This window comes from Cyprinus carpio, chromosome A22 (genome assembly GCF_018340385.1).
Source record: "Cyprinus carpio isolate SPL01 chromosome A22, ASM1834038v1, whole genome shotgun sequence".
NCBI lineage: Eukaryota > Metazoa > Chordata > Actinopteri > Cypriniformes > Cyprinidae > Cyprinus > Cyprinus carpio.
The window spans coordinates 9795836-9809221 of NC_056593.1; the positions used below are offsets into that span (position 1 = coordinate 9795836).

Genomic DNA, 13386 nt, shown 5'->3' on the forward strand with positions numbered 1-13386 from the left:
TGAGGTCATTGTCTGATGGCAAAAGACGTGAGATGACTGCTGAAAATTAAGTCGTATACACTGACATGACAAGTTCAGAGTGACATAAAAAGAAAGTGAAGAATGGAATGAATTTGTAATATCTATCTTAGTTATAGAAATGGTTTAGTCAATGATGAAAATCCTGTTATCATTTATTCACCCTCATGCCATTCCAAACCTGAATGGTATATGTTGGTATATATTCATGGTAACCTAAGTTTCAGTTCCCATTAACTTCTATTGTATTTTTTATTTTTTTTTGCCCATATAATGTCATTGGGTAATATTCTTCAAAATATCTTCCACTGAACAAAGTAAGTCAAACAGCTTTGGAGAGACATGAAGGTGAGTAAATGATAACAGGGTTTTCTATCCCTTTAAATTTTCAAGCTTCAAAATGGCCAGAAAAGCAAGAATCATGAAAGTGGTTGATATGACTTATGAACTATATTTCAGGTCTTCTGAAATCATGTGATAATAGCTTTGTGTGAGAACAAACCGGTCTTTTAAGCTAAATCTTTTCATTGATTCACTGAATTGTGAGCAGTACATGATTTAAAATGAATCTGTTTGTGTTCCACAGAAGAAATAAAGTCAAATGGGTTCTGAATGAGATGAAAGTAGTGACAGAACTATCTCTATAAAGAAGCAGGATGGTTTCAAATCAAAGGAAGAGATATAAATGAAAGAGCATATGAGGAACATCTCATGAAGACCATGAAGACGTGTGAATTAAGTCAACAAAAGGAGGTCAGCACTGGAGGAAAGAGTACAGTGTGGTTTAAAGTGAGGCGGTACAGTATTTGTCCTCTTTTCCAGTCCCCCGCCTCTCTCTTGCTCACCTGTGTCTTTCTTGCAGATGTAGGGCAGGTTGTAGTTGCAGGGCACATCGTTCCATTTGCCGTTCTCATGGGCGATCATCACCACGCAGTCCTCTCCGCCCGCAAAGAAATTATCCGGCTGGTTCTCCCTCCAGTTCTCATATTGCTGGAGGAGGAACGGGGATATTTCCCATGGCTTTACTAGATATTTTGTGTACCGTCTTATATATCCGTTGCGTTACAAATGAGTTTTCAGATACGCCTAATGGGTCTGATATAATATATTACATAAACTTGTTTGGTGCCTAAATGGTTTAAAAACTTCAAAGAGAGACCTGTGCCTCCATTTGCATGATCTATCTGTTCCTACTGCCTGCATTATCAAACTGTGATTAGACTAAGTGGTTCATTGTACTGTATGTTATGATACTTGTACTATGACACTTGTTCATATTATTTTAAAAATATTTTAAATGTAATATTTTATATGTTGATGGATATAAATATTTTCAATTAAATATTTAATTTAAATATATAGATTTCAATGGAACGTCTACTTAAAATAATTTAATAATTAAAATTGATCTAAAAATAAATATTTAATTAAAAAACTGTATTAAGATTAGTATTTTATTTGTTGTCTATTTGAAATTTATTAATACATAAACTATTTCAGTTGTTGATGGTTAAAAATTAAATAAAAATCCTATAAAATATTAAAATAAATGTTAATGAATATATTTATATTTAACATAATATTTTATCTGTTGATGGATATAATGATGAATATATACATATATATATATATATATTTCAAATAAATATATAGTATAAATATATAAAAAATATTTAACTAAAACATCTATTTAAAATACACTACTAAATAAATTTTTATTAAAAAAAATAATTAAAAAGCTAATATTAAATACATGTAAATATTGAAAATATAACATTTGTAACATTTTAAACTACATTTAAATATTTATATTAAATGTAATATTTTATTCATTGTATATTTTAAACATATGGATAAGTTATATATTACTTTTTAATTTTGCTGATGGTTAAAGCTTAATTAAAAATCGAATTAAATATTAAAATAAATTTAAATTCCTATAATAAATATAATATTTATTTTTTTAATGGATAAAAATATTTCAATTAAATATTTAGTTTAAATATAGAAATAATCTAATAAAACATCTATTAAAAATACACGAATAAATAAAATTGATATCAAAATGTAATTTAAAAAATCTAATAAAATATAAAAATAAGTGTTCATTTAAATATTTATATTAAATGTTATATTTACTTATGATATAAGTATTTAAATTAAATATTTAGTTTAAGATTGTAGATATTTCAGTTTAAATTATTTAAATATTTAAATATAAAATATTATACAAATTTGTATACTTTTTATAAATTATATACAAATTTTATGTGCCAGTCTCACCAGATCCATGTTATCTGTCCACTGAAAGTCGTCTTCCACCATCCTGTCATTCAAACCAATCCATGTGTTTTCATGGCACAGTCCTGTTTTAAAAGCACAAGCCATTTCAAATGATTTCTTTTTTATAAAACATATTTTTTTTTTTTGCATTCATTCAGAAGTTTACTTCCAGTACATAATTTAATTACACTTATTTTGCCATATATCTGATGAAAACACTCACACAATATTAATACCAGTGGTGGACAGTAAATGAGTAGCTTTACTTCGTTACTGTACTTAAGTACATTTTTCAAGTATCTGTACTTTACTGGAGTAGTTTTATTTTAAGTAACTTTTACCTTCACTACATTCCAAAGCATAAGATCGTACTTTTTATTTCACTACATTTCATAAAACTTACCGTTACTCCTTATAATATATCACGCGCTCTGAGACGCAGAAGCGGTTTCTGATTCAGGAACGAACTGATTCTTTTCAATGAACCTTTTAAATCGGTTCGCGAATCGCACCAAACGATTCATTCACGAATTTGAAAATCGATTGCAGCTGTTCGTCGAGTCTACAACTCACTGATTCAAATAAAGTGCGAGTCTCTAGTGAATCAATTCACAAAGATCTTGTGAGCGCGCGCGACTGATGCTAAAAGTAAGTCACTAATGTCGAAAGTTTAATTATTGTAATTGAAATCATATTTAGGTCAAAATTGTCAGTTGTTTGAGAACTAAATCTTCGGTAAAGGGTGATCTATAAGCCCACTGAAATTTGAATGCAAACACATCAGCATCTGTGCCTTTTAGGTCAAAAAAACAAAACATTAAATTACACACAGATTAATAAAATAACTAATGCACGTTCAAATTTCCCGCTGCCATACATTAACAGTTTGTATTAAAATTTACGCATTTATCCCTATGTGACGTCTGTTTTTATATTGTTTATCAACAGTATAAACGTTTATATTGTTTGAATTAACCCAAGTAGACAGATATTGTAATGTTTATTATAACCATACTGAAAATAAGAAAATATTGGTAGCTGATGCTAACTGTCTAGTATGCTAAGTTGAGGTTTTAAAATAAAGTCCAAATATTTTTATTCAACCACCTAGATTATTATATCTGGGGCCTGTGATGTTCAGAAGCATGGTAAACTACAGTAGTGGGAAGTGATGCCCTCTGGGAGTATTTGGCCAGGAATGTTGTTTACACCACAGACAAGGTTTGAGAAAATGTTCTTCCTAACTTCAGGCCTTATTCTCATGTCATATCTGTGATGTTCTGCAAAACAACAATTTTAAAGACACTTTTTTCTTATGGTGAAAATCTTGATCAAATGGGACCCTGGAGCACAAAAGCAGTCCTCGTTATATTTGTAGCAATAGCCAAAAATACATTGTTGTGTCAAAAGATCAATGTTGTTCATGGCACAATTCATGCTTTAAAAGCACATTTAAAATTCCTCAAATGATTTCTTTTTTATAAAACATATTTTTTTTTTGCATTCATTCAGAAAGTTTACTTCAGTACATAATTTAATTACACTTATTTTGCCATATATTGATGATATAACAACTCTAACAACTTTTTTACTTAATACATAAAAATCGAGTACTTTGTACTTCATTTTTGGAATTGAGTAAATAGGGTCTTACTGTCATAAATTAATACCAGGTGTAACCAGCAACCAAGAAGACCACTGAAGACCAGGTTAATACCATGAGTAAATAGGGTCTTACTGTCATAAAATGCAGAGCTAATGCTTCCCCTTTAAGTCATAGTCTGCTTTATGTCTCCTACAGGGCCACTGGGAGCCGAATGATGGTGTTATCACAATCACAACTCAAGCTCAAGCCAGAAGCCATCAGATTGTCCCCAATCTGGTCTGGTTGTAATGGAATTTCAATCATGGTGTTACTGATTAACATCATTACAGGGCCCATTAATCTTCCTAATGGTTGTGCCCCCTTTATTACAGGGGTGGAGATGTCCATTTACAAGGCAATTAAACCCACTTTTTGGTGAGCGTGGTGGCTCTATGTGCAGACAGCAGCAGACAGCATGCTGTGAGAGGCCACCCCGAGCGCCATTATGCTGGATTTAGGCTCTACTAGGGACGGGAGACATAATGCAATCTGTGGTGTGCGGGAGGTCAGCAGTCCTGTCGCTTGTCTTAGTTATCTGGCTGGATATTAATAAATCTAGGTTATGCAAATAGTTTTAGTCAAAGCTACGTGAGTAAAACAGACAAAAATTAGCCACAGTTACGGACCATTTGCTGTTTTATATTCCATAAAGAACAGGGTTATGCAAAATACAGAATTTAAGAATTGGTTTCTGTTTAATGAGAGTAAATTTGAATTGGCCACACATCCCAATAATTTAAAAATAATAATAAGTTACGTTACAGCCATGAACTGTAATTTGCCACACGCAAGTCGGATGCAAATGATTTTAAACGGAGGGACTTTTTTGTTTGCAAATGTTCACTGAAAACAAAAGACTTTGTTAACGATGTTAACATGTCCAAAATTTACAATTAGCAATGTTAAATGTGAATAAAAACTAGATTTGGTGGATAAATAAAACAAAAAGTTCAAACAAACATTTTATGTGGAAATTTTATCACTAAAAAATCATTTAACAAATTATAGACAAAATATTCATCACATTACACCATCAAAATGTGAGCAACCAAATTAATCAAATTAATTAATAAAAATAATAACTTTATTTATTTATTCAATGATATTAGTATTTTATCAAAATATTGGTTGAACAAAACATAAAATGGTATAAAAAAAATAAAAAAAAAATAAATAAAAAAAAAAAAATACAATAACATAATATAAAGAAAATAAATTAAATAATTATTAATAATAAAAAAACTGTGTAGTGAATCAACATTTTGTTACAATTTCTTAAATGAAAAAGACTAATTTTTAAATGCATACACAATACTATTTAAAAGTTTGGGGTCAACTATTTTTTGTTAAAGAAAGAAATACTTTTATTTAGCAAAGATGCATTAAATTTACAAATTGTATAATGTTACAAATAACTTCTTTTTAAAAGAAACCCTGTTCTTTTTACCTTTGTTCTTACCAAAGAATTATTTAAAAAAAGTATCACAAAAATTATAAGCAGCACAACTATTTTCAGAATTGATAATAATAATAAATGTCTCTTGAGCAGAAAATCAGCACATAAGAATGATTTATGAAAGATCATGTGACACTGAAGACTGGAGTAATGATGCTGAAAATTCAGCTTTGTCATCACAGAAGCAAATCACATTTTAAAATAGATTAAAACTGAAAACAGTTATTTTAAACTTTAAATATTTCACTGTATTAATGTTTTTACTATATTTTTATTCAAATAAATGCAGCCTTGGTGACCATAAGAGACTTTCACAAACAATAACTCTTACTGACCCCAAAATTTGAATGTTAGCATATCTGCTAAAAGTAATTTTTTAGTTGCACAACTTTATTTGTGACTCTGTCTGGTTTGAGCATTGATACTGACCATTAATGAAGTCCTGCTCTTGTGTGGAATGGATGCTAGCCAGATGTCCGCTGTGCTCTCTGCAGTCCTTCTCAGCGTCTTCCCACGTGTGTCTGCGGGTGAAGTACCTGTAACAGTGGCCGTGAAACTTCCTCCAGTTGTGCTCGCAACCCTCAGTATCTGCCGTGAGAGAGAAAGAGAGTGTGAGGTACAGTACGGCAAAGTCTGAAAGTCTGAAAATGCTACTAGTTAGCATTTAGCATTCTTTCAACACAGCTAAAATAATTAACATCACAATGCGAGGAAAAAGTTGGAAGATTAGCACGAATTTCTTAGCATTTAGTTTGTCAGGATGTTTAAAAAAGCCCATTCAGCGATAATCTCACACACAGCTACATGCTAGCCTACTTTAGCACTCAACTTTAGCTCTTCTGAAGTCACACATCCTAGCGTTTTATTCGCCCAGCTTTTTGTTGTCACTCTAATCCGTGGCTATGAACATAAGCAGTTTAGCATTAGCAAAAACGTGTCTTAATCTATTCAAATGACAACAATCAAGATAAACGTCTTCCGCCGCTAAGTTCAACGGCTAAATAAGCCCTGTCACATCCCTGTCAGAACTGCCTCTCTCTGACCCTCTGTGACTCTCTATCGCATCTGGACGCATGATGAACAGATAATCTATAATTTTCTAAGCGTGTGTGGCTTCGTACATTTGTGTATGTGTATGAGGGTTAAAGTTTTAGCCGTCCCAGACTTTCCATTTCATGAAGCTCTAAGCACTTCGCTGCGTTTTTTACTTCCAGCTAATTCAAAGCGACGTTGGTAAATTGGCTGCTGCAAATTGGCCCGTATGGGACTCTGTTTAGCATGCAGAATGTGGGGCAGAGGAACAGAATGTACCACAAGAAAGTATTTAAGGCACCACGACCGGTGCAGCTGCCATGGGTCTGCGTGTCCAAAATGTAAACGTCTACTGTCAGTCACATCACTTTCTCATTTTCTTGATCAGAATGAAAATGTTATCATAATTTGCTTTTCTCTCCTATAAATACTATCCTAGACCGTGCTGGTGATCCAGCATAGGGTTATTTTTAGTGAAGTGACTTGTTAAATAGTTTAATGAGCCTTGTAGTATCATAAAAACACCAATATCCAATCATCTTCCCTCAAAACGCAAAGTTTTACTAAAAAACAAATGACTTGCAATTGATGCAAATCGATGTTGCATGTCCAAAATAAGCACGTACAAAGGGCAAATGTGAATAAAAATTGGATTTAGTCAGAAAACAAAAAGGTACTAGCCACTAAATTATTACCTCAGTGGAAATTGTCATTAAATTATTCATTGTATATTGGGATGACACATGCAATAAATATTCTTCACATGACACCAACAAAATGAAATTATAAGCAACAAAATTACGCTTTTTCTTCATTGACATTAGCACTTCACCAAACCAATGGTTGTTAGTATATAGTGCTGTAAATACTATTGGTCAAAAAAAATTGTATACTGTAAATATAGATATATATATATGTGTGTGTGTGTGTGTGTGTGTGTGTGTGTGTTTTAATAGAAATTCAAAATTACTGTTTCATGTCTCTTGAGAACATTTTCTTAATTCACCCGCCACTGGTAGCTGTGGCATTTTGAATCCTGTTTAGGCATGTTAACAGAGCTGAAATGAATGCAATTTATTAAAACAAACTTTTTTTATTTAAATACATAAATACTTTCTATAACCTCTGCTTCCACGTTCACGTTCCCTGAAGATCACTAACACAAAAGATCAAAATTTTGAGGGCTGCCCCATTTAACCTGAGTCAGCGGGATCTAGCCTGAAGCTTAACCTGAAAGAAAATACAGCCTGGAACAAAAGCATCACGATTCCGTCTCATTCGCTTTGGCATTCAAGTTGCTTTCTGTTCTCTAGGGAGAAAACAGACTGGCTGCTCTTTCACTGCTGCTGGAAGGCTGGATCAGAGCCAACACACGTCATGTTTCCCAACGGAGGATGAACAGCGTTAGCTAATCTGTAAGGCAACAGCTAATGTTTAATGTAACAGTAGTTCTCAGATGATAGGGTCAGGAAAAACAATTCTAAATGTAAATCAGTCCAGCTGTTTTTTAAATGTCCCGAAATCTCGTTTGAAAACCAAAAGGCGACAGGTCTTTTTCATGTTCCCGAAATCTCGTTGAAAACGAAAGGCGCTCTTTTCCAGAACTTTGGAACACAACTACCCTTAACTATCAGAACTTATTTGGGTTTATCTCTTTTTAAAGCATCAGTTAAAACCTACCTCTTTTCTCAGGCTTATTCTTAATTTGGGTTTATCTTACGTATCTCTTAAATGCTAGGGGTTGTAGTTTTTTGGGATATAGTAGGTTTTTTTTAATATGAAAATTGTTTAAATTATCTTGTTATAATTGGACTGAATACCTTCCAGTTCTGTTTTATTCGTGTGTACTTGCTCCGCTTGTGAAGCACTTTGGTCAACATTCTTGTTGTTTTAATGTGCTATATAAATAAAATTTGACTTTGAGCTTGATAATAAAATGCAATAATAATACATATGGGTAGGACAGCAAAATAAACATAGGTTTATCAACTTTTCAAGTTCTGCCGAGAGCATTAAACTATCAGAATTGATATTTAGAATAATTTAAGAAACATTTAGAAAGAAAGAAAATATACTCTACAACTATAAACACAAGTCAGTTTCAATATTATGGCATATTTTGGGACCTATGCAATTCATGGTAAATGTTTAAAAACACTAAATAAATATAAATCAACTATGCAAAATTCAGTCACAGCTTTGATAAAAAAAAACACTATCTTATTTTCACTCACATATACATAAAAAAAAATGTAAAATAAAACAAAATGTGAAACTAAAACAAATTTTAATTAATCCAGGTATCAATTTATCATTAATTTAAAAATGACTTTAATGTGCTTTTTCCCCCTGATTTTATGTGCTATAAATATCATGTCTATTTTACTGAGTTTAGGGAATCCTAAATCAGCTCCTGAATGGATCCTACACCAGTTGTAGAGCTGTAAAGCCAAGCGTCGTAATGGGCTCCCCACGGATGGCCTGTAATTGCTCTCGATAAACCAAGCTGATGCACCTTGTGGCTGTGAGCGTGAGTGCATGAAACCTGAGTGTTTTCGCCTCGCATCAGCTTTAACAAGCGCCAGCTGCTTTAAATCAAGTGCGCCAACGGCCCGTACCGTCGAGGCCATAACCATCCATATCTCCCTGCCAGAGATACGGATGGTGTCTGTACACGAAATGGCAACATGTTTGTCGCTCCTTGTTCCAGCACTCGCCCCTCTGTTCTCGCTCCATCTCTTTCACATCTTTGAAAGTGTGCTTATTACTTCTCACTCTCGGATGTTCTTGGTTACATCATCCAAGACAGAATGAGGTGGCTGAAACAGTAATCTTCACTATCGCTTCTCGTGTCTACTTAGGCTTGTTTACGGCCTCCATTCTTGCAAAGAACAAAAACGTGTTTCGCGGAATGGTGTCACCTGAAAATCAACCCCGCTGAATGCTTCATCATCAGGGGTCTCGAAACCACAAAACTAAAAAAAATCACATCGTGATGGGGATAAATGTCCCAATCACTCAGCTGGAAGCACTTGCCCTTTTTATTTTTAACTGCTGCTCATTCACTTTAATCAGGAAAATTTACCGGCTGTCTGTGTGTCATACTTGAAAGAAGCTCCACATAAACTGTGTCCAAGACAGCCAGCAAGCCTCTCAAAGAAGAGTCCCTGAATTTTATTAATATACTTTTATTGATTTTAATTGCCCTTTTTGCCTTAAAATAACAACAGTGGAGAATCTAGAGGTTGCATGACCCTCTGTACCACAGCTGTGACAAAAACCTGTATTTATATAGTCTGTTTGCTTTGCTCTGCTTTTGCTTTATTTTGCTTTGTTTTGCTATGCTCTACTTTTGTACTGCTTTGTTTTGTATTGCTTTTGTTTTTCGTTTAGCTTTTTGTTTTGTTTAATTTTGTCTTGTTTTTTTTTACTTTTGTTTTGTTTTGCCCTGCTTAGTTTTGCTATGCTCTGCTTTTATTCTGCTTTGTTTTGTTTTTGTTTGAATTTGTTTTGTTTTACTTTGCTGTGCTTTTTATTTGGTTTTGTTTGTTTTATTTTGCTTTTTGTTTTGTTCTTTTGCTCTGCTTTTGTTTGGTTTGTTTTGCTCTGCTTTTTGCTTTGCTTTTTGTGTTATTTTGTTTTGAGTTTTTTTTTTTTTTTTTTTTTGTTGTATTTCATTTTGTTTTGTTTTTTTGCTTTTTGTTTTGCACAGCCTTTCTACGATGGCCGTGAAGGGCAAAACAGATTACAATTCTGAAAACAAAATTACAAACGCAAATGCAAATCTAAAAAACAAAATAATAATTCAAAAAAACACAACAACAATTCAGAAAACATTATAACAAGTCAGAAACACAATCCCAAATTCGAAAACAAAATAACAACAAGTCAGAAAAACACAACGACAAATCCGAATCAGACAAACTGAAAGAGGTAGGTATAGTTTGAACAAATCAGACAAACTGAAAGAGGTAGGTATAACATTACTACTGGTTTGGGATTACTCACTACTCACTGCACAATACACAAGACAACCAACAAACAAAGAAAAAACAAAAAAAAAAACAAAAAAAAGGTATAAAGTACAAAATGTTCGCAAAAAATCAAAAAATAACTTGCTTTAAATGTATTGTGTGAATTGCACTTACTATGGAATAAAACATACAGAATGTCTATTTACACTCTGTCCAAATAACCTGGCTTATTAGCATTTTGGTATTGGAATATTTTCATCTCTAGTGGTGCAGGTGGTTAAGTGTGTGCTCTTGGCTTTTTGATGCGATCGACCCAGGTTCGATCCCTCCATCAACCTAACCTTATTTACACCAATTTCAAAACTCCTATTAACAATCTAAAAAAATCACAATAATCTAAAATAGCAGGATTTTTAGCAAATATGCCTATTTTACACTAAGTGCAAATTCCTATTTACACTGTTAAAAATTTTGGGCGGGTTTTTTGGCCCGCTTTCAGTGGCTCACAGTGGTTCATGTAGGTTGTCTACAAACCGGAAGGTTGATGGTTCAAATCCCCGGCTCCACCTGACCAAGTGTTGAGGTGTGTCCTTGAGCAAGACACCTAACCCCAGCTGCTCACGATGAGCTGGATGGCGCCTTGCATGGCTGACACCACTGTCTTCGGTGTATGAATGACTGAGTGAATGGTGAATGTGAGGCAACTTGTAAATCGCTTTGGATGGCCAAATTATAATTTTTATTAAAAATTATTAAATGGAAGCCACCCTATTGGTACAATAAAGCCTTCCTACACTAAAGCTTACCCTAACCCTACCTTATACTTTATTTTCACCTTTTTGATTATTTCCTCAATTTTTTTATTGAAAATAAATGCCTTTATGACGTGATACGAGATCTGGAAAGATTTGAAAAGGGAGAAAAAAAAGTTTGGCAAATGGTGGGATCGAACCCGGGTCGATTGCGTTAAAAAGTCAAGGACACACTTAATCACCTGCACCACTGGAGCTGTCAAAATGCTAATGCCAAAGTGCCATTAAGGCAGGTTATTTGGATAAAGTATAAATAGACACTCTGTATGTTTTATTCGATAGTAAGTGCAATTCATATAATACATTTAAACCGAGCTATTTTAAGACCATCTCCGAACTTTCTACCAGGACTCTGCTGTTTTTCGTCTGGTTATTTCTGTATACGTTGATTGACAGATGTCTCGTCCAGTCAGTGGTGAGTAATCCCAAACCAATGGCGCTCTCTCAAACTTTACCTACCTCTTCCGGTTTGTCTGATTTTTCTTTGTGTTTTCTGACTTGTTATTTTGTTTTCTAAATTGTTGTTGTGTTTTCTGAATTGTTATTTTGTTTTTTAGATTTGCATTTGCGTTTGTAATTTTGTTTTTAGAATTGTATTCTGTTTTGACCTTCAAGGCCACCGTACCTTTCACATCAACAGTGAAATATATATGGAAATAATTTTCTCCATTTTGAAAGTTGACAAACCTTTGTTTGTTTTCCTATCCGACTTATACATGTGATCAGTGCATTTTATTATTTACATTTGGCATTGTTTTTTGCTGCTGGACCCAATCAAACTGAAAGGCATTTCTGGGTCGTGATTTACCAGTTAAGCCTCTCAAAAAGACTCCACTCTGCATTTCCATGGGTCTCTTTTTGCAAATATTTGCAGAAGGACTGGTTTAATGAGCACGGGATCTGAAAGCAAAGCCTGCGGTGAGCAACATCATCTGCTTTGAACACTGTTGGGCTGCTTTCTTCAAAGCATTGCAACTCCCACTAGGTTTTGGGGCGAAGGCTTTCAGGTGGAGGACCGGTGACAACCGCCCATTCCCATTCCGGGCTGGGTGCCAAGGTATGCCAACAGTGACTTGTAATACCTCCAGCATCTCTATTCTTCCTGCGACTGGAGATAAGAGGGCAGGCTCTGCTGGAGCTCACCAATTTGGACAAGTTCCCCTGTATTACAATACTCTGTCAACAGTGCTGAATGAATCCAGACGCTTGTACGCAGTGTGGTTCCAGTCTCTTGGACTGATCAAATTGCAAAGCTCAACAGAGTCTACCGCTTTCTCTTTTCATTCGCAGGGTTGACAGAACTTTGATGCACAGCAAGAAAGTGACTCTTTTTCTATCAACACTTTCAAATGCATATAAGCATAGATTTTTCAATGGAAGTTAAGCACTTTTTTTCATCTATCGTTTAATTTGTCCATCCATCCATCCATCCATCCATCCATCCATCCATCCATCCATCCATCCATCTATCCATCATCTTGTCAAACTTTCTTCCAAACATTCACAGTTGGTCTTGATAAATCTTGCTTTTCTAATTCACAACTTCTAATTCATACAGTATGCATATATTTCAGTGTCATATATATATATGGAAGTTTCTGAGTCACATTCAGAAAAAAAGTCAAGCTAGCAATTTGTACTTCTGCTCAACCACCCATGCTTAGTAATCTTCACCACACGCTCCTGTTGATGTGATGTTATAATTAAGAAATCTTCATTAGTGCAAACACTACCTAAAGACCCAGAAGACTGTGATTAATTTGGCTGTGCTCAGTATTAGTTAATGCAGGACCTCAGTGGTACAACTGTCAGTCTTGATTATTTTCACGTCTGCATGCTTCCAGCTCAGACTAGACAGCATGTAACATGCCCACTACTCTTTTCAGCTGTCAATCAATCTCCAACTCCTGACAAAACTTCTCTTAAGATAAAAGAAAATGCTGTCAGGTCAGATTGGTGAATTGTTTAGCCTTGTTACAAACATGCAAGCTCCAATAGTCATTTTCTCTGGTAGGCGAACTTGGGGAAAGAAATCAATCAGGGCTTGATGGGAAAATGCCACAGATATGGTACGATAAAAATATTTGGCTACCATTTAACAACCTATTTCACAATATGCTGTATCAATTATTTATTTCAGACAAATTTAATGAGAAAACAATCTCT

The 13386-nt window shown here is 34.0% G+C and overlaps 1 protein-coding gene across 1 annotated transcript in view; it reads right to left on the reverse strand.

Annotated features, from left to right (window-relative positions):
• LOC109109545 (neurocan core protein-like) overlaps window positions 1–13386 on the reverse strand; it is a 111186-nt gene that overhangs the window by 7380 nt on the left and 90420 nt on the right. Inside the window, 3 exon segments of the mRNA XM_042711822.1 lie at window positions 864–1008; window positions 2302–2384; window positions 5832–5990. Of these exon segments, the coding sequence (XP_042567756.1) occupies window positions 864–1008; window positions 2302–2384; window positions 5832–5990 (387 nt within the window).